General features: G+C 44.1%; 1 protein-coding gene across 3 annotated transcripts in view; it reads left to right on the forward strand.

The window, feature by feature from the left end:
• Positions 1-4,584: 4,584 nt before the first annotated feature.
• Positions 4,585-25,828, forward strand: part of myripa (myosin VIIA and Rab interacting protein a) — a 66,293-nt gene continuing 45,049 nt past the window's right edge. For all 3 annotated transcript variants that reach the window (XM_045206247.1, XM_041841792.2, XM_045206248.1), the window contains exons 1-2: positions 4,585-4,857; positions 7,816-7,996. In XM_045206247.1, the coding sequence (XP_045062182.1) occupies positions 4,755-4,857; positions 7,816-7,996 (284 nt within the window). In that variant the 5' untranslated portion in view covers positions 4,585-4,754. The remainder of the gene's footprint in view (positions 4,858-7,815; positions 7,997-25,828) is intronic.

Raw genomic sequence — 25,828 nt, forward strand, 5'->3', positions numbered from 1 at the left:
AATCAATTTTAGAATAAGGCTTTAACGTTACAAAATGTGGAAAAAGTCAAGGGGCAGTGGTGTAAAGTACTTAAGTAAACATTTTTGTATATACTGTATTTTTGACAACTTTTACTTTAACTTCACTACATTCCTAAAGAAAATAATTTACTTTTTACTTCATACATTTTCCCTGACACTCAAAAGTACTTGTTACAATTTAAATTCTTAGCAGGAGAGGAAAATCGTCCAATTCACACATTATCAAGAGAACAACCCTGGTCATCCCTACCACCTCAGATCTGGCGGTCTCACTAAACACAAATGCTTCATTTGTAAATTATGTCGGAGTGTCGGAGTGTGCCCCTGGCTATTGATAAATAAATAAAAAAACAAGAAAATTGTGCCGTCTGGTTTGCTTACTATAAGTAATTTGAAATGATTTACACTTTTACTTTTGATATTTATGTATATTTTAGCAATTACATTTACTTTTGATACTTAAGTATATATTTAAAAACAAATACTTTTAGACTTTTACTCAAGTAGTATTTTACTGGGTGACTCACTTTTACTTTAGTCATTTTCTATTAAAAAAGGTATCTTTACTTTTACTCAAGTTTGATATTTGGGTACTTTTTCCACCACTGGTATGGGATAGAGGTCTAGGTGGTAATGGGGGTAAGCCCCCCTGTTGAGAGTTATTGCATATTGTCATACCGTAACAAAATATCACCTTTCTCAGCTTCTGCTTTACTAACAACCTCTTTGGTTCTTCATGTTTGTGTTTGGTGGTCTCTTACCCAACTGGGCGCCGGAGGACTCATGGCTGTCATGGCTCCTGGGCGGGAGCGACACATTTCCGGCTTTTTCTTGAATTCACTCCTGAATTTCTCCTGCCTCTGAATCCTTAAACTCTGAGGCCAGAGGAGAGAGGGATCAGACATATGGAAACAAGAACAGTGTCTCTATCAAATGTGTTATTTTGTTTGTTTCTCACCTCAAATGGAGGGGGAGGAGGAGGACGACATGGTCTAGGAAGCAGGAATGGTGGTAAGTGTCCCTGTTGAGAGTGATTACATATTGTTATAAACTGGATGGTTCGAGCCCTGAACGCTGATTGGCTGAAAGCCGTGGTATATCAGACCGTATACCATGGGTATGATGAAACATTTAATTTTCACTGCTCTAATTATGTTGGTAACCAGTTTATAATATCAATAAGGCACTTCGGATGTTTGTGGTATATTGCCAATATACCACGGCTAAGGGCTGTATCCAGGCACTCCGCGTTGCGTCGTTCGTAAGAACAGCCCTTAGCCATGGTACATTGGACATATACCATACCCCCTCAGGCCTTATTGCTTAATTATGCCACAATAGGAGAACTGGATCAGAAAAACAAGAACAGTGGTTCTTATCAAATGACCTCTTTGAGAGCTGCATTATGAGAGCGGCATATCAAATCTGTCAGGTCACCAAGCCATCTCTCTATTCACTTTTCTCAATGTCTGCTATACGAACAACCTCTTCATGTTCGTGTTTGGTGGTCTCTTACCCAACTGGGCGCCGGAGGAATCATGGCTGTCATGGCTCTTGGGCAGGAGCGACACATTTTCAACTTTTTCTTGCATTCACTCCTGACTTTCTAGTGCCTCTTAATCCTTGAAATCTGACGCAACAGGAGAGAACAATCAGTGATTGGAAACAACAGTGGCTCTATCAAATGTGTTAATTTGTAAGTTTCTCACCTGAGATAAAGGTCTAGGCGGTAATGGGGGTTAGCCTCCCTGTAGAGAGTTATTGCAAACATTCTGAACAGAACCCTTGCAGAAATATTAATATGATAGCAATTAATCTATTCGTACATTTCCATTCTCTATTGCTATAATTAAAATCAAATAAAATGTTATTCTTCACATCCTTCGTAAACAACAGGTGTGAACTAATAGTGAAATGTTTACTTACAGGCCCTTCCCAACAATGCAGAGAGAAAGAAAATAGAGAAATAACAGAAAAGTAATAACACATAATAATACAAGTAATAATAAATACACAATGAGTAATGCTAACTTGGCTAAATACACGGGGTACCAGTACCGAGGTGTATGAGGTAACTGAGGTAGATATGTACATATAACTAGGAATAGAGTGACTGGGCAACAGGATAGATAAGAAACAGAAGCAGCAGCGTATGTGAAGACATGGTCAGCTCAACTAGCAACAAGATCTCACGGGCTCACTTCAGTTTTTAAAATTTTTCCAGGGGAAGAGAAACATCTAGGGGTGAAGAGAAAGTAGGTAAGGCTTAAGGTTGTTGAAACAGAAAAAACGTGACGATTAATCATAATAAACTTTGACGGTTAAGTTGCCCCTAGTGGACGGTATTGAAGGCATCTCCCGATTTCCAGGGGACCTGGACAAACGTTGAATACCGAAGTCTATCTGGTGTGATTGCAACTACGGGGGATACAACGCTCAACATGAAATCGGGGGTGTATGATAGGCAGCCTAGTCTGATCTGCGATGGATTTGTTACTATAATGTTTGTACTGGTCATACTGGTCACAATACACAGTGTGGTAGTCTTTTCAAAATGTTATTGAGCAAAAGCTGTGTGATTTAAGGAAATAGACGCCTGTCTCAAACAGAAGCCTGTCTCTAATTAGCGGTGGTTGTGTTCAGTGATTGCAGCAAATAAAAGCATGGGCTATTAATTGAAGTTGCCGTATTTAGCAGTCTTATGGCTTGGGGGTAGAAGCTGTTCAAGGTCCTGTTAGTTTCAGACTTGGTGCATCGGTACTGCTTGCCGTGCGGTAGCAGAGAGAACAGTCTATGACAATGTTTAGGGCCTTCCTCTGACACCGCCTGGTATAGAGGTCCTGGATGGCAGAGGTCCTGGATAATTGAGTGAAAACACATGTGTGTCACCCCACACAGTTGAAGCCGCACGTGCACACAATTATATTGTTGGCTGTAAAATCATTGATGTGCTCTGAAGATGAGAGCAAATTTGCCTCAAACATGTACAGTATTGATTACTGTATTTGTGAACTTATTGGACAAACCCTCACTGACTCACAGTGTTCCCCGACCATAAAGGTTGGTAGACCCATGGAGATACATTTATATTAGTGTTCTATTTAATTCTGTGTGTAGAAGAACACAGATCATTCTGACCAGTGAGGTACAGAGGATTGGAATGTCTCACCATAGCTTGGTTGGTTTGAAAGGCTGCTGTCCGTCTGTCTTGTCCAGGGAGGGCCGTGGTGGAGAGCAGACAGACCTGCAGACACAGGACACCCAGCAGCCACACAGTCTGCTCCATACTGATGCACTGGAACCTGACTCCACACTCAACTCTCTTTTGTACTTTTATTACACAGGCTCACATGCGCATGCACAATGCACAAACGCATTTCGCACACTCATGCACTCATGCATGCAACACACCTACTTCTCATTTCTATTCCTCTCTGTTCCTCTCTTCCTCTCGTCCTCTCTTCCTCTCTCTCTCAATTAAATTCAACTCCTACTACTTTGTGCACTATATGGAGAATAGTGTGATTACGGTGTGATTCTGCACTCTGATACCGAGTCTACTACAAGCAGCAGAGGGACCCAGTGAACTTTGTCCTCCCACACCACACCACACCACACCACACCACACCACACCACACCACACCATAGCCCAGGCAGCAGCCACCCCAGCTGACTGGATCCACATGTGACTGGGTTTCACGTGAAGCAATCATTAGTCCAGCTTTATCCTCCAAACAATCACTTCACTGGCTCCCTCAAAAAGCCTGGACCCAGATCTGTGTCACACTAATGACCATTGACATTGGCAAGACAGCACAAACAGATCTGGGACCAGTCTACAAAAAGCCTCATCACCCCAGGAAACCTCACTGTGTGACAGTTCACTGTTCTAGCAGGAGCTTTTCTTTTATGGGAGACAGTCACAGGCTGTGAAGATTCCTGGTTATGAGGTTTTATTTAATTCACCATCTCTTGCAGTTGAGCACCTGTTTTTCTCCCTTTTTCATGCTGGGCTGATGCATTGTTTTCTTGTTGGGTTCAGTAAGGCTATGAGGAGCAAGGCTATCTGAATGGGGAAGGGATACCAGGTTAAAAACTTCAATGAGCATTCGGTCGATCATGACTTACATAAAAATGTGATAAAATGTGCCCATGATTATTATTTCATCGCATTTCAGGTTTAGTAGGCCAATGTGATTATGGAGTGTTAAACGTTGTTCCATGAAAAGTTTAAACCTAAAATCCAGCTTTAGTTGCTCCATAGAAATAGATGATGGAAGCTTAGAATATAATACCTTCATTCTCATTCAGTTAAAAACATGTCATGGAAAATGTATTGCTCAATTATATTAACTTTTGTCAATGAATTTAACTACAGTGGTCTAGTCTTTGTGATATCACTTCCGGGCTATACAAATTAATTTACAGTTTAGCCTACTGTGCCGCGTTCATTCCAAACAGTAAAATAACGGTTTATATGCAGCGGTCTGATAGGCTCTTTCGCCAGCAGCGCAGGTGTTTGCAACTTCGATTGCGCTTCTTAGTAGTCCAGATATCGTCCTTTCCATATTGTACAGAGACCGAAACATAGGTTATTAGCTTTATGCATGTGTTGCCTAAAAAGTAAGTCGAAATTCTGAAGAGACTAACATGAAACGAGAATGAAATGGACTTAATTTACACGGATATGATCATGTAGGCTAGAGTGTTTCTGGCTTTCATAAATCGTGTTAATGCACGCACGACAGCTGACTTGCACAACATTTGGCCAGAGACCGGGATTTGCTCACTGTATCGGTGTGGACCTGAGAAGAAGAAGCCTAAGGCACGGACCCGGTGAGTTACTTATTTCTCTACATTTTAATGTTTCGATATAAGCTACGTTTGTGTGACAAATTAAAATGTTATTATTACACCCCGTCAAAGTTATAGTAATTTACTATACGACTGATGAAGCCGAATAGCCTAATAGTAATAGCCCATTCATCAATATGAATTTGATTTCACTGTTCATCACTATCATCACAAGGTAGTACTGGTATAATAACGAATTAATCACAAATGTAAATTCCATCTCTCTCTCATTCTCTCTCTCTATCTCTCCCCCCCTGTCATAGGCAAACAATGCTGTTTTAAATTCTTCATTTGATATGGGTGGCTGTAGAATATGTGACTGTATTGTTCTAAACATAGGCTCTTACTTTTATCCTAGTTTTTCTTTAAATATTTTCTTCTCCAGGCCTGGAAGATTTTCAAAAACAGAGATACTGAATGGATTAACAGGATTGTACAGATGCAGGCAATGTTTGCTGTTAACTCTAGGAAAAGGGACTCCTGTGTTTCTCACATCAGCTCAACAGATTGTAGATCAGTTATTGTAGATCAGTTATCATATCACTCAGTGTTGGAGTGAGACATGAGCTTTTGGACTGACTCCACACATGCACGTATGCACACGCACATACGAACATACGTACGCACACACACACACGCACACGCACACACACACTGTTGAATCTCTTCTGGGACTTTTGACTGTGTACATACAGGTCTTCACGGGTCCACCCAAACCTGGATACCCAAGACCCGTCCCAGGACCTGAGCGAGTCCGGATCCAAAAATTCTAACTTTTCCCTCAGGTCCTGGGCGGGTCTGTTTGATTGTTATCGGGTCTCGAGTCAATGTAACTACAGCTAATAGACCCGCATGGACCCGACCACGGCTCTGCATAGCCTATAGCATATTTATTTTACGCTAATAAGGTGAATTGATTGATTTATAGGCCTAGCCAACATATAAAAACCTATTCGTTTACCAGAATGGCAACTTGGCTCCATCTGGGTTCAGGCCATGAGTACTAAATGCTCCATACAAAACGGCTTGATTGTTGTGGCTTATCAGATTGAAATGTGTGTTCTCTCACCATGGGGTTTAGGGTGCTGCTGTGCTGAGAGCAGTCCTAATCACCTGCTGTAGTTAGTACCTTAATCACGAGTTATTAACAAGCCAGAGATGGGTGTCAGACCTGGGTTCAAATACTATATGAAATCATTTAAAATACTATATCTAGGCTTGATTGACCTTGCCAGGTACAATGGAACCAATAGAACAGTTGCAAAAGTGCAAACCCCACCAATCTGGCACTTCAGGCAGGCTGAAGCAAATGCTAAAAGTATTTGAAGGATTTCGAATAGTATCTGAACCCAGGTCTGGTGGGTGTTTGGCTGCTCCTGAAAAGTCAGACAGCTCAATGTGTTGTTCAATCTGAGAGTACAAGTATCCGCATAGTGTAGCCCACCCTTGTTTTCTTTCAATCAGTCACACTTGTAATCTTGTGTTCAGTCTTGTTTTTCAGCACAGAGCGTTAGTTGAGCTTTTCATTCACCATTGTTCATCTTAAATATTTAGTTTTGTGTTTCCTGCACACACAAAATACCAACCATAATTGTTTTCCTTTTGTCTTGGAGGAAATGAAGGACTTGAAACAAATCTAGACAATGGTATCTTGATTTAAGAGAGAGTCAGAGCCTACAGTCATATGTAATTTGTGGATGATTAGGTTATATTCATTCACTCAAGTAAAGGCATCTCATTGTTAAGTGAAAAGGGACTAATTACAATTCAGTCTTCTGTAAAAGGAGATAATTTTTTTAACATTTTGTAAAGAAGATGCTTTTCGGAATGGTTCTGGCTCTCATTGTCTGTACACAGAGAGACAAATTATGCTACATAAGGATTGGATAGGAAGGTCTTTCTGCCTGACCTGCATGCCAGAAAGCTCCCACCCTGACAAAAGACTGCAGAGCCACCATGTATTCCTTCCTGGTGCCTGCTCTATATTGTGAAATCAACACAGACGCAGAATTTCATTAGACCTGTGAAGTAAAAAAAGGCTTAATTTGTATATCTGTTTTAGTTGAATCTTGATGTAGCTAGTTGTTACTGTGATTCAGCAGTAAGGTGTGTGATGCACTCTTCGAAAAAAAGGTGTAAAGTAGAACCATATAGGATTATTCGGTTTGTCCCCATAGGGACACAGCTGGTTCACTCATACTCCCTTCTATTCGCCTACTCTCTGCTCAATAAAATCACAGAAAATACTCATTTGAAAGACAGAAATCATGGAAAAAATATAAATTATATCAGTACTGTAAATGTAATGTTATTTAGGGAATACCAGATACATTCACAATATTTCCATATACATTTTAAAACATTCTCACACATATCTTTTAAATGTATCAGATTACTCAAACTCCCTGATTTTAATGTTTAAATACTTAGGTAAACACCAATGCTCGGGCACTATTTAAAAGAAAGAAACATATTACAATAAAAAAGCTTATTCAGATTCAGAAGGGTTCTATGTAGAACCCATCTTGCCTTCCCAAGAATCATAAAAAACCCTTTCTACCAAAAAAGGTTATCAGAATGTTAAAGGTTTTAGGTAGAACCCTTTGCCTTACAAATAACCCTTGTTTATCAAAAAGGGTTCTTCAGATGAAAACAGTTCTTGGTAGAACCCTATTCCTCTGCAAAGAACACTTTTAGAACCCTTTTTTCTAAGAGTGTGCTCACTGAAAATGACTTTTGCAGAAGGAAGAGACGACATGAGCATTGTTCTCTGTTGTGTTGTGTGGATCTAAGTTAGGCAGACACTTAAGACCAACTTAACCCTCTCAACCCTCTTAAACCTTAACCATCAGAAGAAACAACCCAAACTGTCCTTACATCATAATCTAGGAGCAACTTCATCCTTTGACCTTTTCCCAATGTCTGTCATCCCTTTTACAGGTTGTCCTGAGCTCAGTGGAGACAGTGGATTGGGCCAGGGTGTTGGATTGACAGTGGTACCTGAGTCAGCCATGAGGCGGAAGCTGGACATGTCGGGACTGACGGACGATGAGGCAGAGCACGTTCTACAAGTGGTGCAGAGGGACATGAGGCTCCGGAAGAAAGAGGACGAGCGCCTCAGGTGAGTTTGGACCTTTGGACCATAGAGTTGGATGGAGGGCACACTTGCCACAAAGCCTGTTTCAGCATGGGTAGTGCCATTGAAGGCTTTCACTATGATAAAGTAGTCAACTCAGTGGGACTTGCTATGGGTTAAGGAGGATCACAGATTTCTATCCAGGTCCAATCAAATCAAATCAAAATGTATTTGTCACATGCTTCGTAAATAACAGGTGTAGACTAACAGTGAAATGCTTACTTACGGGTCCTTCCCAACAATGCAGAGAGAAAGAAAATAGAAAAATAGAAATATAATAACACGAGGAATAAAAACACAATGATAACTTAGCTATATACACGGGGTACCAGTACCGAGTCGATGTGCAGCGGTACCAGGTAATTGAGGTAGGTATGTACATACACAGTGAGGGGAAAAAAGTATTTGATCCCCTGCTGATTTTGTACGTTTGCCCACTGACAAAGAAATGATCAGTCTATAATTTTAATGGTAGGTTTATTTGAACATTGAGAGACAGAATAACAACAAAAGAATCCAGAAAAACGCATGTCAAAAATGTTATAAATTGATTTGCATTTTAATGAGGGAAATAAGTATTTGACCCCCTCTCAATCAGAAAGATTTCTGGCTCCCAGGTGTCTTTTATACAGGTAACAAACTGAGATTAGGAGCTCACTCTTAAAGGGAGTGCTCATAATCTCAGTTTGTTACCTGTATAAAAGACACATGTCCACAGAAGCAATCAATCAATCAGATTCCAAACTCTCCACCATGGCCAAGACCAAAGAGCTCTCCAAGGATGTCAGGGACAAGATTGTAGACCTACACAAGGCTGGAATGGGCTACAAGACCATCGCCAAGCAGCTTGGTGAGAAGGTGACAACAGTTGGTGCGATTATTCGCAAATGGAAGAAACACAAAATAACTGTCAATCTCCCTCGGCCTGGGGCTCCATGCAAGATCTCACCTCGTGGAGTTGCAATGATCATGAGAACGGTGAGGAATCAGCCCAGAACTACACGGGAGGATCTTGTCAATGATCTCAAGGCAGCTGGGACCATAGTCACCAAGAAAACAATTGGTAACACACTACGCCGTGAAGGACTGAAATCCTGCAGCGCCCGCAAGGTCCCCCTGCTCAAGAAAGCACATATACAGCCCGTTTGATGTTTTCCAATGAACATCTGAATGATTCAGAGGAGAACTGGCTGAACGTGTTGTGGTCAGATGAGACCAGAATCGAGCTCTTTGGCATCAACTCAACTCGCCATGTTTGGAGGAGGAAGAATGCTGCCTATGACCCCAAGAACACCATCCCCACCATCAAACATGGAGGTGGAAACATTATACTTTGGGGGTGTTTTTCTGCTAAGGGGACAGGACAACTTAACCGCATCAAAGGGACGATGGACGGGGCCATGTACCGTTAAATCTTGGGGGAGAACCTCCTTCCCTCAGCCAGGGCATTGAAAATTGGTCGTGGATGGGTATTCCAGCATGACAATGACCCAAAACACACGACCAAGGCAACAAAGGAGTGGCTCAAGAAGAAGCACATTAAGGTCCTGGAGTAGCCTAGCCAGTCTCCAGACCTTAATCCCATAGAAAATCTGTGGAGGGAGCTGAAGGTTAGAGTTGCCAAACGTCAGCCTCGAAACCTTAATGACTTGGAAAAGATCTGCAAAGAGGAGTGGGACAAAATCCCTCCTGAGATGTGTGCAAACCTGGTGGCCAACTACAAGAAACGTCTGACCTCTGTGATTGCCAACAAGGGTTTTGCCACCAAGTACTAAGTCATGTTTTGCAGAGGGGTCAAATACTTATTTCCCTCATTAAAATGCAAATCAATTTATAACATTTTTGACATGCGTTTTTCTGGATGTTGTTTTTGTTATTCTGTCTCTCACTGTTCAAATAAACCTAACAAAAAAATATAGACTGATCATGTCTTTGTCAGTGGGCAAACGTACAAATTCAGCAGGGGATCAAATACTTTTTTCCCTCACTGTAGGTAGGGATAAAGTGACTAGGAAACAGGATAGATAATAAACAGAAACAGCAGCGTATATGTGATGAGTCAAAAGAGTTAGTGCAAAAAGGGTCAATGCAGATAGTCCGGGTAGCTATTGGTTAACTATTTAACTAACTATTTAGCAGTCTTATGGCTTGGGGGTAGAAGCTGTTTAGGCTCCTGTTGGTTCCAGACTTGTTTCATCGGTACCACTTGCCGTGCGGTAGCAGAGAGAACAGTCTATGACTTGGGTGGCTGGAGTCCAGGCATTGGAGATCACAGGAGATTTCCCATCCTGCCTCTGGCCCACTGTGTCTCCAAAACAAGAGACAGGAAGAGCCTGCCCTTTCCTGTTTGACTATGACTCTCTTCCTGCCTAAATCACCATGGATACTGGTATATACCCCTATCCTCTCAGATTGGATAGGGGCAGTGGCGGCTCCTGAAAAAATTCTCAGGAGGGGCAATTTTTCTGATGATTTAGGTGACCTACACACATTTAAAAAAAGATATGTCCAGCAACAACATGAAGACAGGGGCAGCATATAAGTCAATACCAGAAGCATTTATTGACTGATCTCAAAAGTGTTGGCTTACCAGGGTTGGTGGAGCCCTCAGTTTCATCTTTGCCTCGCAAAGCTAACTCAAACACTCCGCAAAACTTCACACACTGGATTAGCCGGCTGAGGATGTGGCGGTTCTTGCTAATGTCGTAGTAAATATATTTGTTATAGTGAATATGGAATATGATATGTTGAGTAAAATGTTGTGCTAAGATCTATTTAGGTCAGGAGCTGGTTATAAGTTCTGTTCCTATCCAATAACAATGGACAAAAGGGTCCTATCTTGTCAGCCTTGTCAGCAGGTGGCCAAGGACAACACCCACGCCATAGGCCTCTCAGTTCTTCCAACTCACGAGTTCTTGCTCTGAGGACACACACACACACAAACACACACACACACACATCATCACTGTTAAACACACACACACACACACACACATCATCACTGTTAAACACACACACACACACACACACACAAAAATCCCCTCTCTTAGGCTGAACATTTGAAGACAGAGAACCCGACTCAGAGCCAATGCAACAGTGACAGTAGCCTGCAGGGGACCTCGCCCAACTCATCAGGACCAATCAGAAGATCAGAACTACTAGATTGAACCTACTTCATTTATTGCATAAAATGTCTGCACACAATGTTTCGGGGCTCTCTTCAGATAATAATAATAATAATAATAATAATAATAATAATGCCATTTAGCAGACGCTTTTATCCAAAGCGACTTACAGTCATGCGTGCATACATTTTTGTGTATGGGTGGTCCCGGGATCGAACCCACTACCTTGGCGTTACAAGCACCATGCTCTACCAGCTGAGCTACAGAAAGTGGATACTCATGGATGCGCATTGCAATTGTAAAATGTCAACACAATTGGAGACACCACGTCATTGACAGTAAACTATTGTAGATGCGACTGCTAACTAACTAAAACATTTTAGCTGGCTAGCTAATCATCTTAGCTAAATGTGGGGCAAACAATTCAGTTATTTACCGTTAATTTGAGGGATTGGGGTGAAAGAAATCGAGTTACATAGTGATACTTTACGATATACTGTATTGACAATATCGCAATATTTTAGCGCTAGTTGGCTGTACCTGCACCAAAACACCATTATTGTTCCTTCATAGCTTGTTCTCAATCTTTTCACATTGGGAGCCAATTTGTTTTCAGCACTTTTATTTCCATGACTGATCAAAACTCGTTCTCATGGCTTTCTGATCCCTCTGCAACAGACATATGGTGCGCAATAAAATCACAGTATCGAATCGCAATACGTATAGAATCATGAGACTCGCAATGCTGATGCATATATCTTATCGTGAGGTTCCTGGCAATTCCCAGCCCAAGTTCATTTGCCACAACAAATCTCTTCGCTAGCAAACGCGATGTCTTCTCCAAAACGGCAATGTGTCTCCAGCAATGTTTACTTTTTTGACGTTCTATGGCATCTCCACTTTCCAAGCATATATGACCACATGTAATATTTTGGTAAGTGATGCAAATAGTGAACTATGTAGGGCCAGGATGTAAAATATATGTAGCTGCAGCAATTTCTCTTATCTGATATGGTAAGTAATGGGGCTTAATTTATAGCTCCCTAAGAGTTTGATCGAACGGGTCCGTGAACGCGATTCCAGATATATTTACCTCTGAATAAACTGCCTTTATTACACCATATCCACATCCAGTAAACTTGTGATTATCAACACTAACCTCATCGTTGTGGCAGCGGACAGCTAGCCTGTATCCCTCATCATCCAGTTGAGTGAGTGGCAATGTCTTTTTCGTTCGTACCAATTTTTTGGAAAATCCTCGGGTGTAGGACTTTCCGCCTTCAGTAGAAACCTGTTGAATTATTAAATTTGGTCTGGGAGGTCCTAATTGTTTCGTTGCCAATTTATCTTCATTTGTTCGCCGACAAAAAGGAACTTCTTTCAAACAATCCACTCTTTTCTCAGTTACGTTCATGGTTACGTAACGTGTATGAGCAGCGTAAGTGCAAGCCCACAGACACCCATTGAGATTGTATTGAAGGCTCTGAAATTTGAAAAAAATAGATTTTACATGGGAGTCTATGACAGAAGTTCTGGGCGATTTTCAATCTGACTGAAATCGCCCCAAAAGGGGGTGGAGCCATTTGAAGCACGACTTTAGCCTGATTCGACATTTAGTGGCAGTGTGGCACTGTGGCAGATCAGACGTATAGATTACAACACTGATAACTACTGTTGCCGTGATATAATTGATTAGAAAAAAAATCCCTTCCTTTTCCCGTTTGGCAGTGCGTCGCCCATATCGCCCTATTGAACAGGCCGTCCCTGGATAGGGGTAATCAATATGGCCTATTAGGGGGGAAAGTAGAGTCATTACTGTACAGTACCATATTTCTTACACCCATACAGTCATTTACAGTCCTTTCAGATCTGTAGGTAGGGGCTAGAATGTATGGCGTATGGGTTGGGGGTAGATTTGGGTTTGGGTGTATGAATTAAAATGACAGCAATTGAAGGTCCTTAGATACAAGCGTCAATACCGCAGTGTGTTGTGCTGTATGTGATAATTGGATACTAACTGATTAAAACTAAGAGGTGTCCTTGGATGGTTCTGAATACCCACAGTCACAATTAATGAAATGCATCTGTTAATGCATTCATGGTCTGAGTTATGTGTGGTGAGGTAGTGAGCAATGAGAAGCATTCTCACCTCTCCTAGAACACAATAGTAGGAAACCATAAAGCCTGCTGAGTGAGCCTTCAGAGGGTAAAAACAACAGTAGTCCTTTCTCTCTACTATGCTCCAGAACCTTCAGGGGGAGGACAGCTCTCTCTCTCTCTCTCTCTCTCTCTCTCTCTCTCTCTCTCTCTCTCTCTCTCTCTCTCTCTCTCTCTCTCTCTCTCTCGCTCTCTCTCTCTCTCTCTCTCTCTCGCTCTCGCTCTCGCTCTCGCTCTCTCTCTCTCTCGCTCTCTCTCTCTCTCTCTCTCTCTCGCTCTCTCTCTCTCTCTCTCTCTCTCTCTCTCTCTCTCTCTCTCTCTCTCTCTCTCTCTCTCTCTCTCTCTCTCTCTCTCTCTCTCTCTCTCTCGCGCTCTCTCTCTCTCTCTCTCGCTCTCTCTCTTTCTCACTCTAATGCATGCTCATGTACAGGGTGAGATTGCATTTCTCTCTGCTACCGCACGGCAAGCGGTACCGGAGCACCAAGTCTACGTCCAAGAGGCTTCTAAACAGCTTCTACCCCCAAGCCATAAGAGTCCTGAACATCTAATCAAATGGCTACCCAGACACCTCTGAAAACCACAGAAAGTTATTCTGCCCTAATCGGCTCAGAGTTGATCTAACCTCATAGAACCAGTCTGATAGTTGTGTTGATTCTGTAAGGAACAGAATGGTGAGCTATCACGCAACCAGGCTGGTTCACAAGGCTAGTGTTGATTCAGTGGTGACTGAAATATGTGGATTTTGCCAAGATTATCAGACTGTTTTGGACTGATCAAAGTCTTGGCCTGAGTCTTTGGTGTCTGGCCAGCATTCACTTGAGATCTATTGCAAAATTCAGTGTAATAAGGTATGTATCAACGTTATGGAGATGTAGTTACAATGGGGGCTTGATCCACTTGATTGAAAGTAGTAGAGATGTGCTGGCGCTACAACCTGGAATTTATAAACCACATAAGGGGTGTGTGCTCAGTCCTTGGAGACTCTAACTAGGCTTAGCTTAAGTTGCCATCCTGAACCTTTTTTCAGTCCTCCTTGAGCTTCAAGTTCCTTGGCGTACACATCACCGACAAACTGAAATGGTCCACCCACGCAGACAGTGTGGTGAAGAAGGCACAACAGAGCCTCTTCAACATCAGGAGGCTGAAGAAATTCGGCTTAGCACCTAAAACCCTCACAAAATTTTACAGATGCACAATTGAGAGCATCCTGTCGGGCTGTATCACCGCCTGGTACGGCAACTGCACCTTTCGCAACCGCAGGGCTCTCCAGAGGGTGGTGCGGTCTGCCGAACGCATTGCCGGGGGCAAACTACCTGCCCTCCAAGACACATACAGCACCCGATGTCACAGGAAGGCCAAAAAGATAATCAAGGACATCAACCACCCGAGCCACTGCCTGTTCACCCCGCTATCATCCAGAAGGCGAGGTCAGTACAGGTGCATCAAAGCTGGGACCGAGAGAATGATAAACAGCTTCTATCTCAAGGCCATCAGACTGTTAAATAGCTAGCACATTAGAGGCTGCTGCTGCCTATTGAAATCACTGACCACTTTAAGAAATGGAACTGTAACGATCCCGAGCGGTCTGAGTCGGGTCCTGTCTGGTGACGAGTGTTTCTGGTCGTAGCTCCTGTTTCCCGAGGGTTCGGGAACGCTCCGGGAGGCGCGCTTGTTTCCGCACCTGCTTCCCATCAGCAATCGGCACACCTGGGCCTAATCATCACCCTTCTTAGGGTCTGGCCCAACATCCAGTTCCTGCCGGATCGTTAGCCATGAACAGTATGTTTTGCCGGCGTATCAGCCTCCAGTACTAGAGTTAGTTTTTGTTGTTTTGTTGCACCCTGTTGACCTGCCTGGTACTTACCTCCGTTTGTGTTCTCCCCACAGTCACTCGTCCGGAACCTCTACCCAACCTCTGCCTGATGGTCGGCGGCTGCCGAGCCATCATCGGATCAACCACTGGACCCTCTACAACTCCTCCACGCCGCCGCTCTGTTCCCTGGATTATTTCCCTTCACCCTTGGTTCAGTAAATAAACACTCACCTTTTGACACCACTTACCTTGTCCTGGTCTGCTTCTGGGTTCTGGCTTAGTAAACCGTGACAGAACGATCCGGCCAGTAATGAACCCAGCGGACCTGGACTCTGTTCGCCATGCTATTACCCAGCAGGAGAAGATGTTGGGTCATCATAGCACGGTACTACAGGAGATCGCGTTGTCAGTTCGGAACCTTTCTACCGGTCTGACGGAGGTCCAGAACCAACGCAAGTGGCCGGTGGAGGATCCACTACCGGGTTCATCCATCTCGCCTGCCGCTTCTGAAGCTGTGGCCATCCGTGAGCCCAAGGTTCCGACGCCGGATAAATATGAGGGGGAGCTGGGAAGATGCCGTTCCTTCCTTATGCAGTGTGGACTAGTGTTCGATCTACAGCCCTACTCTTATGCCACAGACAAGGCTAGGATAGCCTTTGTGATTGAGTTGCTGCGTGGTCGTGCGCTGGAGTGGGCTTCAGCCGTTTGGGAACGACAGGATCCCTGCATGGCTTCATACCAGGGGTTCACGACCGAGATGAGGAAGCTCTTCGACCATTCCGTCCGAGGGAGGGACGCAGCTAGGCGCCTGTTTTCGCTTCGCCAAGGAACTCGCAGCGTGGCCGACTTCGTGATTGAGTTCAAGACGTTGGCTGTGGAGAGTGGGTGGAACGAGGAGTCTCTGCAAGCGGCCTTTTACCAGGGTCTGTCGGAGCAGCTCAAGGATGAGTTGATCTCCTATCCGGAGCCTAGTGACCTGGACAGCTTGGTAGCCTTGTCCATTCGGGTGGATAATCGAGTCCGAGAGCGAAGGAGGGAGAAGCAATGGGGTCCGTCCAATCGATCAGTTTCTCAGTTCCCAGTCGGGTCGGGTGGTGGACCAGAACACATCGATCATTCTCCACCACAGTGGATTAGTGGAGAGGTCCTCTCTCCCGATTCGGAACCCATGCAAGTGGGGCGGCACGGGGTTAACCAAGGAGGAGCGTCAACATAGACGTAAGACCAACTGCTGCCTCTACTGTGGTAGCTCGGGACATTACATCTCCACTTGTTCCCGGCGGTCGTCAAACTGCCCGGCTCGCTAAAGTTGGGAGGACTTTTAGCGAGCCAGTTTCAACCTCTCAGTACCTCTGTCAGACCCCGCTTCCCGGCTACCCTGGTGAACAGGAATCAGAGCTTAGCGCTTAACGCTTTTATCGATTCAGGTGCCGATGGAAGCTTTCTTGATGCCGAGTTGGTGGAACAGCTGGGGCTTTCCAAGGAGCAATTGCCGGAAGCCATTGAAGCGACCACTCTGAACGGCAGTAGTCTGGCACGTATCACGATGAGGACTGAACCGGTTAAGATGCGGTTGTCAGGGAATCATTCTGAGATGATTTCATTTTTCATTCTGCCGTCTTCCCATGTTCCTCTGGTCCTTGGATACCCCCTGGCTGAAGGAACACAATCCCACGTTCGATTGGGTGACGGGCAAGGTAGCGAGTTGGAGCCTGGATTGTCATGCTAACTGTCTCAAGACTGCCTGCCCCCATTCGGTTCCCAGTCAGGTGATTGAGGCTAAACCTCCAGATTTGTCCCTGGTTCCCGAGACATATCACGATTTGGGGGAGGTTTTCAGTAAGCAGAAGGCTCTGTCACTCCCTCCCCACCGACCATATGATTGTGCCATCAACCTGGTCCCTGGAGCTGTCTACCCCAAGGGAAGGTTATACAGTATCTCCCGACCTGAACGTGAGGCGTTGGAGACCTACATCAAGGAGTCCCTAGCTGCTGGTCTCGTTCGTCCCTCGTCATCACCCCTGGGGCAGGATTCTTCTTTGTGGGTAAGAAGGATGGCTCTCTTCGACCATGTATTGACTATCGGGGGTTGAATGACATCACGGTCAAGAACAAGTATCCCCTGCCCTTGATGAGTTCTGCCTTCGACTCCTTACAGGGTGCTACGGTGTTCACCAAGTTAGACCTACGCAATGCGTATCACCTGGTCCGATCAGAGAGGGGGACGAGTGGTTGACGGGTTTCCAATACACCGATGGGGCACTTCGAGTATCAGGTGATGCCGTTTGGACTGACCAATGCTCCAGCGGTATTCCAGAGTATGGTGAACGACGTCCTGAGAGATATGATCGGTCTCTTCGTGTTTGTTTACCTGGATGACATTCTGATCTTCTCGAAGGAACCTACCGACCACGTCCAGCATGTCCGGCAGGTTCTGCAGCGATTGTTGGAGAATCGCCTGTTCGTGAAGGCCGAGAAGTGCGAGTTTCACGCCCACACAACATCCTTTCTCGGGTACATCATCTCCAGGGGAGAGATTAGGATGGACCAGGAGAAGGTTAGAGCGGTTCTGGAATGGGCCCAGCCCGGTACGAGATTGCAGCTCCAGAGATTTTTGGGGTTTGCGAATTTCTACCGCAGATTCATCCGGGATTACAGCCGTGTGGCCGCTCCATTAACTGCCTTGACTTCCAGCATCAGGACCTTCAAGTGGAATCCGGAGGCGGATCGAGCGTTTCTGGATTTGAAGAGGCGATTCACCAACGCACCGATTCTCTCTCAACCGGACACGGCCCGTCAGTTCGTTGTTGAAGTGGGCCGCGTCTGATGTGGGAGTTGGCGCCATCCTGTCGCAGCGATGCTCCACGGACAGTAAACTCCATCCCTGCGCCTACTACTCTCGTCGCCTTTCACCTGCGGAGAGGAATTACGATGTGGGTAACCGGGAGCTTCTCGCGGTGAAACTTGCCTTGGAGGAGTGGCGCCACTGGTTGGAGGCGGAGCAACCGTTTGTTGTCTGGACTGACCACAAGAATCTTGCTTACGTGCAATCGGCGAAACGTCTCAACTCCCGTCCAGGCCAGGTGGGCGTTGTTCTTCGGACGATTCAAGTTTGTCCTGACGTTCCGACCTGGGTCTAAGAACGGCAAGGCGGACGCCTTGTCCCGGATGTTCTCCAAGACGGAGGAGAGTGGGTCCAAGACCGAGACTATTCTCCCCCGGAACTGCGTCGTGGGAGCAGTCATGTGGAAGATTGAGGAGGAGGTGCTGGCGGCCCTTCGGACTCAGCCCGGTCCCGGTAACGGTCCACCCGGTCGGTTGTTTGTGCCTGAGTCGGTTCGTCCTGCTGTTCTCAAGTGGTCCCACGCCAGTAAGATGGCTTGTCACCCTGGCGTGGCTCGGACTATGGCGTTTCTTCGCAGACGTTTTTGGTGGCCTGCCATGGCCGAGGATACTCGGGGTTTTGTTGCTGCCTGTCCAGTGTGTGCGCAGAATAAGAGTACCAATCGGCCCAGCTCTGGACTACTTCACCCCCTTCCTATTCCCCGGCGTCCATGGTCGCATCTGGCCCTGGACTTCGTCACGGGGTTGCCCGCTTCTGAGGGAACACGGTCGTTCTGACTATCGTGGACAGATTCAGCAAGTTCGCCCACTTTGTGCCGATTGCCAAGCTTCCCTCTGCCTCGGAGACGTCCGAGATCCTGGTTAGGGAGGTTTTCAGGGTCCACGGTTTGCCCAGTGATATCGTTTCCGACCGTGGCCCTCAGTTTACCTCTGCTGTCTGGAAGTCCTTCTGTTCGGCCATTGGAGCTACAGTCAGGCTCACATCTGGGTTTCACCCCCAATCCAATGGTCAGGCGGAGAGAGCCAACCAGAAGATGGAATCCACGCTACGCTGTCTGGTCTCTTCCAACCCCACCTCCTGGGCCTCTCAGTTGCCTTGGGTTGAGTATGCCCACAATACTCTCCCCTACATCTGCCACTGGGATGTCTCCCTTCCAGTGCCTGTATGGCTACCAACCTCCCCTGTTCCCTTCTCAGGAGAAGGAGCTCTCAGTGCCTTCTGTTCAGGCCCACATTCGTCGTTGCCACCGGACCTGGCATCGGGCCAGAAAGGCACTCCTTAGAGGTTCGGACCGGTATCAGCTCCAGGCGAATCGTCGCCGGATCCCCGCTCCCACCTATACCATCGGAGATAGGGTTTGGTTGGCCACACGGGATCTTCCGTTACGGACTGAGTCTAGGAAGTTGTTACCGAAGTTCATTGGTCCGTTTGTGGTGGAGAAGGTGATCAATCCAGTGGCAGTTCGACTCAAACTACCGAGGACGCTCAGAGTCCATCCCACCTTTCATGTCTCCTGCCTCAAGCCTGTCCTCCTCAGTCCTCTGTTGCCTCCTCCGCCTCCTCCTCCTCCTCCTCGGATGATCGGAGGTGGTCCTGCCTACACGGTGCGGCGCATCATGGATTCCCGACGGCGGGGCCGGGTTTCCAGTATCTCGTGGACTGGGAGGGGTATGGTCCTGAGGAGAGGAGTTGGATTCCGCGGCGACAGGTCCTAGATCCGGATCTCCTCAGGGACTTCTACCGCCTCCATCCTGGCGCTCCGGGAGTCCGCCCGGTGGCGTTGCGTCGGAGGGGGTACTGTAACGATCCCGGCGGTCTGAGTCGGGTCCTGTCTGGTGACGAGTGTTTCTGGTCGTAGCTCCTGTTTCCCGAGGGTTCGGGAACGCTCCCGGGGAGCGCGCTTGTTTCCGCACCTGCTTCCCATCAGCAATCGGCACACCTGGGCCTAATCATCACCCTTCTTAGGGTCTGGCCCAACATCCAGTTCCTGCCGGATCGTTAGCCATGAACAGTATGTTTTGCCGGCGTATCAGCCTCAGTACTAGAGGTTAGTTTTTGTTGTTTTGTTGCACCCTGTTGACCTGCCTGGTACTTACCTCCGTTTGTGTTCTCCCCACAGTCACTCGTCCGGAACCTCTACCCAACCTCTGCCTGATGGTCGGCGGCTGCCGAGCCATCATCGGATCAACCACTGGACCCTCTACAACTCCTCCACGCCGCCGCTCTGTTCCCTGGATTATTTCCCTTCACCCTTGGTTCAGTAAATAAACACTCACCTTTTGACACCACTTACCTTGTCCTGGTCTGCTTCTGGGTTCTGGCTTAGTAAACCGTGACAGGAACACTAGTCACTTTAATAATGTTTACATATCTTGCACTACTCATCTCATATGTATATGTATATACTGCATTCTATTCTATAGTATTCTACTGTATCATAGTCCATGCCGCTCTGTCATTGCTTTTCCATATATGTATATATTCTTAATTCCCATTCCTTACTAGTTTTGTGTGTATTGGGTATATGTTGTGAAATTGCTAGATATTACTTGTTAGACTTGTTAGATATTACTGCACTGTCGGAGCTAGAAGCACAAGCATTTTGCTACACCCGCTATAACATCTGCTAAACACGTGTATGTGACAAATACAATTTGATTTGAATCGATTTGATTTGATTTGATCTCAAGATAGTGGCAACTGACAAGAGGATGACCAGTTTGTAAAGACCCAAACTTCACTTAGTTTATATCACAGCTGTGCAACCTTAGCATATCCAGCAGACTCTTATTGGCAGTCTTCATAGCTCTCTCTTCCAACCAGACGTTTTACCCTTCACTTCCCCAGTGATTAGGAAATGAGTTTCGCTGCTGCTACTCTGTTTGATTCTAGTAAACAGGCCAGGCGCTTACCAACAACTAATCTTGTTGTTTTCCGTTTATGTCTGGATTTGTACAGCCAGGCTGGGGAGATTGGGCGAGCTTGATGGTGCAGTTTCAACACAGTATAAAGCAGTGCTGGTTGTCTGAAGTGTGGTTTGATTGAATTTCAGCTGTATTCATCATCATACTGATTCTACTCATAATTTCCTCACTTGATTTAGAGGTAGTTTCAGAGATAAGACACTGGATAGTTAAGTTAGCGTCAGATCCTGTGATTTCATTAGGTTTTGATTAGACCTGGTGGAGTCTTTATCAAATGCTGGTGATAAAGTTACTGTCTATTAATGACACAATGGCTTAAGGACACTGAGCTCTAATTCATTTACTGCACACACACACACACACACACACACACACACACACACACACACACACACACACACACACACACACACACACACACACACACACACACACGCATGTACACACCACTCACACCCACCCTTTTCAGTTGTTATCTCATTAAAAGGCTAAACTGTCATTTGATGCAGCTAGTGTACCTGGGCTAAGGCTTTCTCTGTCTCTCCACCCATCTGTCCCCAAGTGATTGCTGTTGGCTCCATGCATCCTGCTTTTCAATTTCTCCTCTGACACGCAGGAGCATCACAGAATATCAAATAGGGATGAGTGAGAGACCGAGGCACTGGAAGACACATGGCTGTCATATTCTCAAAATATAAGATATGAATGTTCTAGACACGTTTCATGAGAACGTTGCAAGAACATTCCTGTATATCAGGATGTCGCCTGATGGTCCCAAAGAAACGTTCTACAAAAAAATTAATTGTTTCATCATTACACATCACCCCTTGTTACTGTGGCTGAGCCCATCAAGGCTCTGATTGGTGAACCACTGATCCATTCACAGCTCTTTGTTTTTTGGCAAGGTTAGGGACACTCATACACACACAAACAATGCATTTAACCTACAGTGTTCTCAGCTTACATATTTGACACACATGATTACATTGTGCATGTTAATTTATAAAGTCGTTATTATTCCACATGTCCTCCCTGGGATTTGAATTGACCTCTTACTTCACAGCATTTCAATCTTCCTGCTACGCCACCATGTCTGTGTCAGTTATCAGTAATCAGACTATTCCCTCATCAATGAGTATGGTTACATGCACACAATAATGTGATTATTGTGGATAGTCTGATTAATATAATAGTTCGGTTAAAATGTTTACCTGCTTTGCAAGAAGAGCGATTCCCTAATAATCCTGTTTACATGGACACATCTGAAATCAGGCTACCTGATGGCACTCTGATAAATGCAGGAAATCGCCAATCAAAATAAACATTCTACCACAGAGAACATGTTATTTTTGCGAAACATATTTGAGTCTGAGTTCAAACATCTAAAGTTTGTATGTGAAAACTACTTCTAAGACGCGTACATTCAGTTGTTCGGAACACACTTCACTCGCACTAATAAGGGAGGCTCGCTTGGCTGGTGCTAGCACATGCATAGACCAAATACACTGCTGGAACACAGATTAAGGTGTTTACATGTCCTAATAATTTGAAACATTGCTCAGAAAACCAGATGTTTTAATCGGCATATGCTTACTTCAATTTTGACCTTACGATGATTAAGATAAGCAGAGGAAGGTGTTTGCATGACTATTGCGTAATCTGCCTACTGCCATAATCAGTTTAATATCAAATTATTAGTGTGCATATAAACGTAGTCATTTATTTGATTTACTTATTTCAGCAATTTTAGGGCTTTTTGTATAGTTGTCTAATGTTGGTGGGGCATATAACCCTGTTTAAATGTTACTTGTGAATCACTATGATCAATAAAATAGTTGAGTGTGCTTTTAACAGAGCTGAGATTTACTTCGAAGTGCGTTCACCCTATTTCTTACACCTATCCAGTTGTTTCAGATCTACACAAGTGCCTAGGGAGAAGGGTTTATGGATTCTTCTGGACCGGGCCTAACTATCCTGGCCCAATAAGCACATGCCCTAGGAATATCCCTTATTGGGACAGTTTTAGGCGTTTGTCATTGGTGCTATTGACCTGGGCTTGAGACCCACTCAGGAGTCTCACATTCTTAGCGATATATGTTCATGTCATTATTTGGCAACATTTACAACACCCCTAACTGATCTAATTAAAATCAGTTTCTTATTGAAAGATGGGAATCTGTAAGATTAACCCTTGAGCATAAATTATGACCACATTTCCACAACCTCTCATAGATTATCAGTTTTAGTCCCATGTAGCTCAGTTGGTAGAGCATGGCACTTGCAACGGCAGGGTTGTGGGTTCGATTCCCACGGGGGACCAGTATGTAAAAATGTATGCACTCACTAACTGTAAGTCGCTCTGGATAAGAGCGTCTGCTAAATGACTAAAATGTAAAATGTAAGTGTATTTATCAGTTCTATATAGCTCAGCATCTCTCCATCGTCTTCTTGAAATGCACTTCAAAGTAAATCTCAGCACTGTTAAAAGTACACTCAAGAAAAACTATTTTACATGTAATCTGATTACAAAAAAACTGTAGGTAACACTTCATTATAAGGGTCCGTAATAAACCATTTATAAGGCATTTTTAAGGAATTTATAAATTCTGTGTTCACCATTTATTAATCATTAGTTAAGTCTTTTTGGAGTCCCTAATCTAAAGTGAGCACTATTTATACTTTAAAAATACTGTATAAATGTTTTTAGTGACCAGCGTAATTTCTCACAAAAAGATGGGCATGCCATTGGTAGACATTGGCAGTACCTCATAAAAGAATAAGAACACAACACAGGATGTTTAAAGCCCGCATGCAGTCTTTAAATCATCACTATTTGCCTAATAAATCACTGTGTGTGTTTATTTAATGAAAATAACTCCAACATATATTTTGAATCATCCTTTGGCCCTTGAAATGCTCAGTCTGATAATGTTGGCATTAGGAAACAAATGTGAAGATATTTACATACACAGCTCTAATTGGCTGATAGGATGGTCTAGAGCCCACCCCATTAACAGGATGAACAGTCAATGGTCTATTATAATCAGATCACATTGTAGCCCTGTTTATACCTGGTTCTAACAGGCATCCTTTGTCCTGATTTTGTCCACATTCTGGTTGTGCTCACATTTTTTGACAGGTGTAGACAATCAAAAGACACATTGTGATCTGATTGTGATCAGATCTTCCTGCCCACCCCCGGAGGTAGTCAGATCCACATTGTGTCTGGATATCTTACAAGTGTAGACAGATCTGGACAGTGAAACCTTTTAAAATCAGCATTATCCCGCCCTCTAAATTATTGACAGGTGGCACCATTGACTTATGGCATCAAAATGTAAATGAAAATAAATAAATATTATTTCTAAAGATCTGTCAAAAATTTGCATACAGGGGGCATTATTTTAGACTGCTGTTAAGGTGGCACTAGTGTCAAACACACGCTCTTTGGCAATTTCGACTTGTAAAAGCCAGCGTTCTGCTGTTTTCCAACCTTTGCGCCAGGGTTGGTAATTTACCTGTCTAACATCTGCTCGCTTGCGCTGAAGTGGGAGGGGTGGAAATATTTTTGGTGTGTCCTAAAAAATGTGTGCCAATATTCCAATTTCATTAAGCACAACTGGGTGTATTTAAGACAGACCAAAAGCTGGTCTTAGCGGTAACACATTTGGTTATGGCATTGATTTAACCAGCGGAGGCGCACACAGTAGCCTTATCAGTACATCACCAATGTTTAATGAAAATATTATAGCCAGCAAAACAGACAACCGAATTTTTGTCCAGCTTCTGTGAAAAGTTTGGACTCATTTGTGTGATGCCCATTGCATGAAGGGTGTCAGTGACTGTAGGAAGCCAGTTTAGGATCATTAAGTTATTTAAAATACTTATTGTTTTTCGTTTATAATTTTGTCAAAAATGCATCTTCCACTTTCCTCTGTTGGATCTAACTGTCAAATCGAGAGAATTCCGATCGCTGTCCATGATTCTGAATCCGCTTGTAGGCGATTTGCCTGTTTGTTTGTTTACCTTTCACGTGGCAAAGTAACTACTGAACATATCAATGGTGATGGTAATCTATCGATATATATTTGTGTGCACTATAATGGTGAGTGGACAATACCCCTTTCTCTTTTTTTTGTATTATAATTTTTTTGGGGGGCCCATCCATCTTTGGAGGACCAAAATAAACGTTGTTTTTACAACTTTTTATTTTGTTGTTACATGTATTTCTACACACATTTTACATACATGGTAGAATTACACCTTTGTTTTTAAGCCCTGGATTTCTAGCCCCTCTATATTATTATGTAGCTGATTTTAATAGCTAACATTTTGATGGCCATAATAAATAGATATGCAGACAGTGGACAACCTTGTTTTACTCCTTTTGACAGTTTAATACTTTCTGAGAAGTAGCCATTATTTACTATTTTACACCTGGGGTTACTATACATAACTTTAACCCATTGCAAAAAAGATTCTCCAAAATTAAAATAGTCCAGGCATTTATATATAAATTCTAGTCGTACTTTATCAAAAGCCTTTTCAAAATCTGCTATGAATACCAGACCTGGTTTCCTAGATTTTTCATAGTGTTCTATTGTTTCAAGTAATTGTCTTATATTATCTCCAATGTATCGTCCATTTAAAAACCCTGTCTAATCAGGATGAATAATATCCGACAACACCTTTTTAATTATATGCGCTATGCATTTTGCTTGGATTTTTGCATCACAGCACTGAACTGTAAGGGGCCTCCAGTTATTTTTTAGACTGGATCTTTATACTTACCACCTGGTTCCTGTTTCAGTAATAGAAAATCAGACTTTGCTGAGTACCTGATAGTTGACCATTTTTATAAGAGTGGTTAAAACATGCTAATAATGGATCTTTGAGTAGATTATAAAAGGTTTCATCTACCTCAACTGGTATGCCATCCAGCCCTGGAGTTTC

Source organism: Coregonus clupeaformis, chromosome 21 (genome assembly GCF_020615455.1).
Source record: "Coregonus clupeaformis isolate EN_2021a chromosome 21, ASM2061545v1, whole genome shotgun sequence".
NCBI lineage: Eukaryota > Metazoa > Chordata > Actinopteri > Salmoniformes > Salmonidae > Coregonus > Coregonus clupeaformis.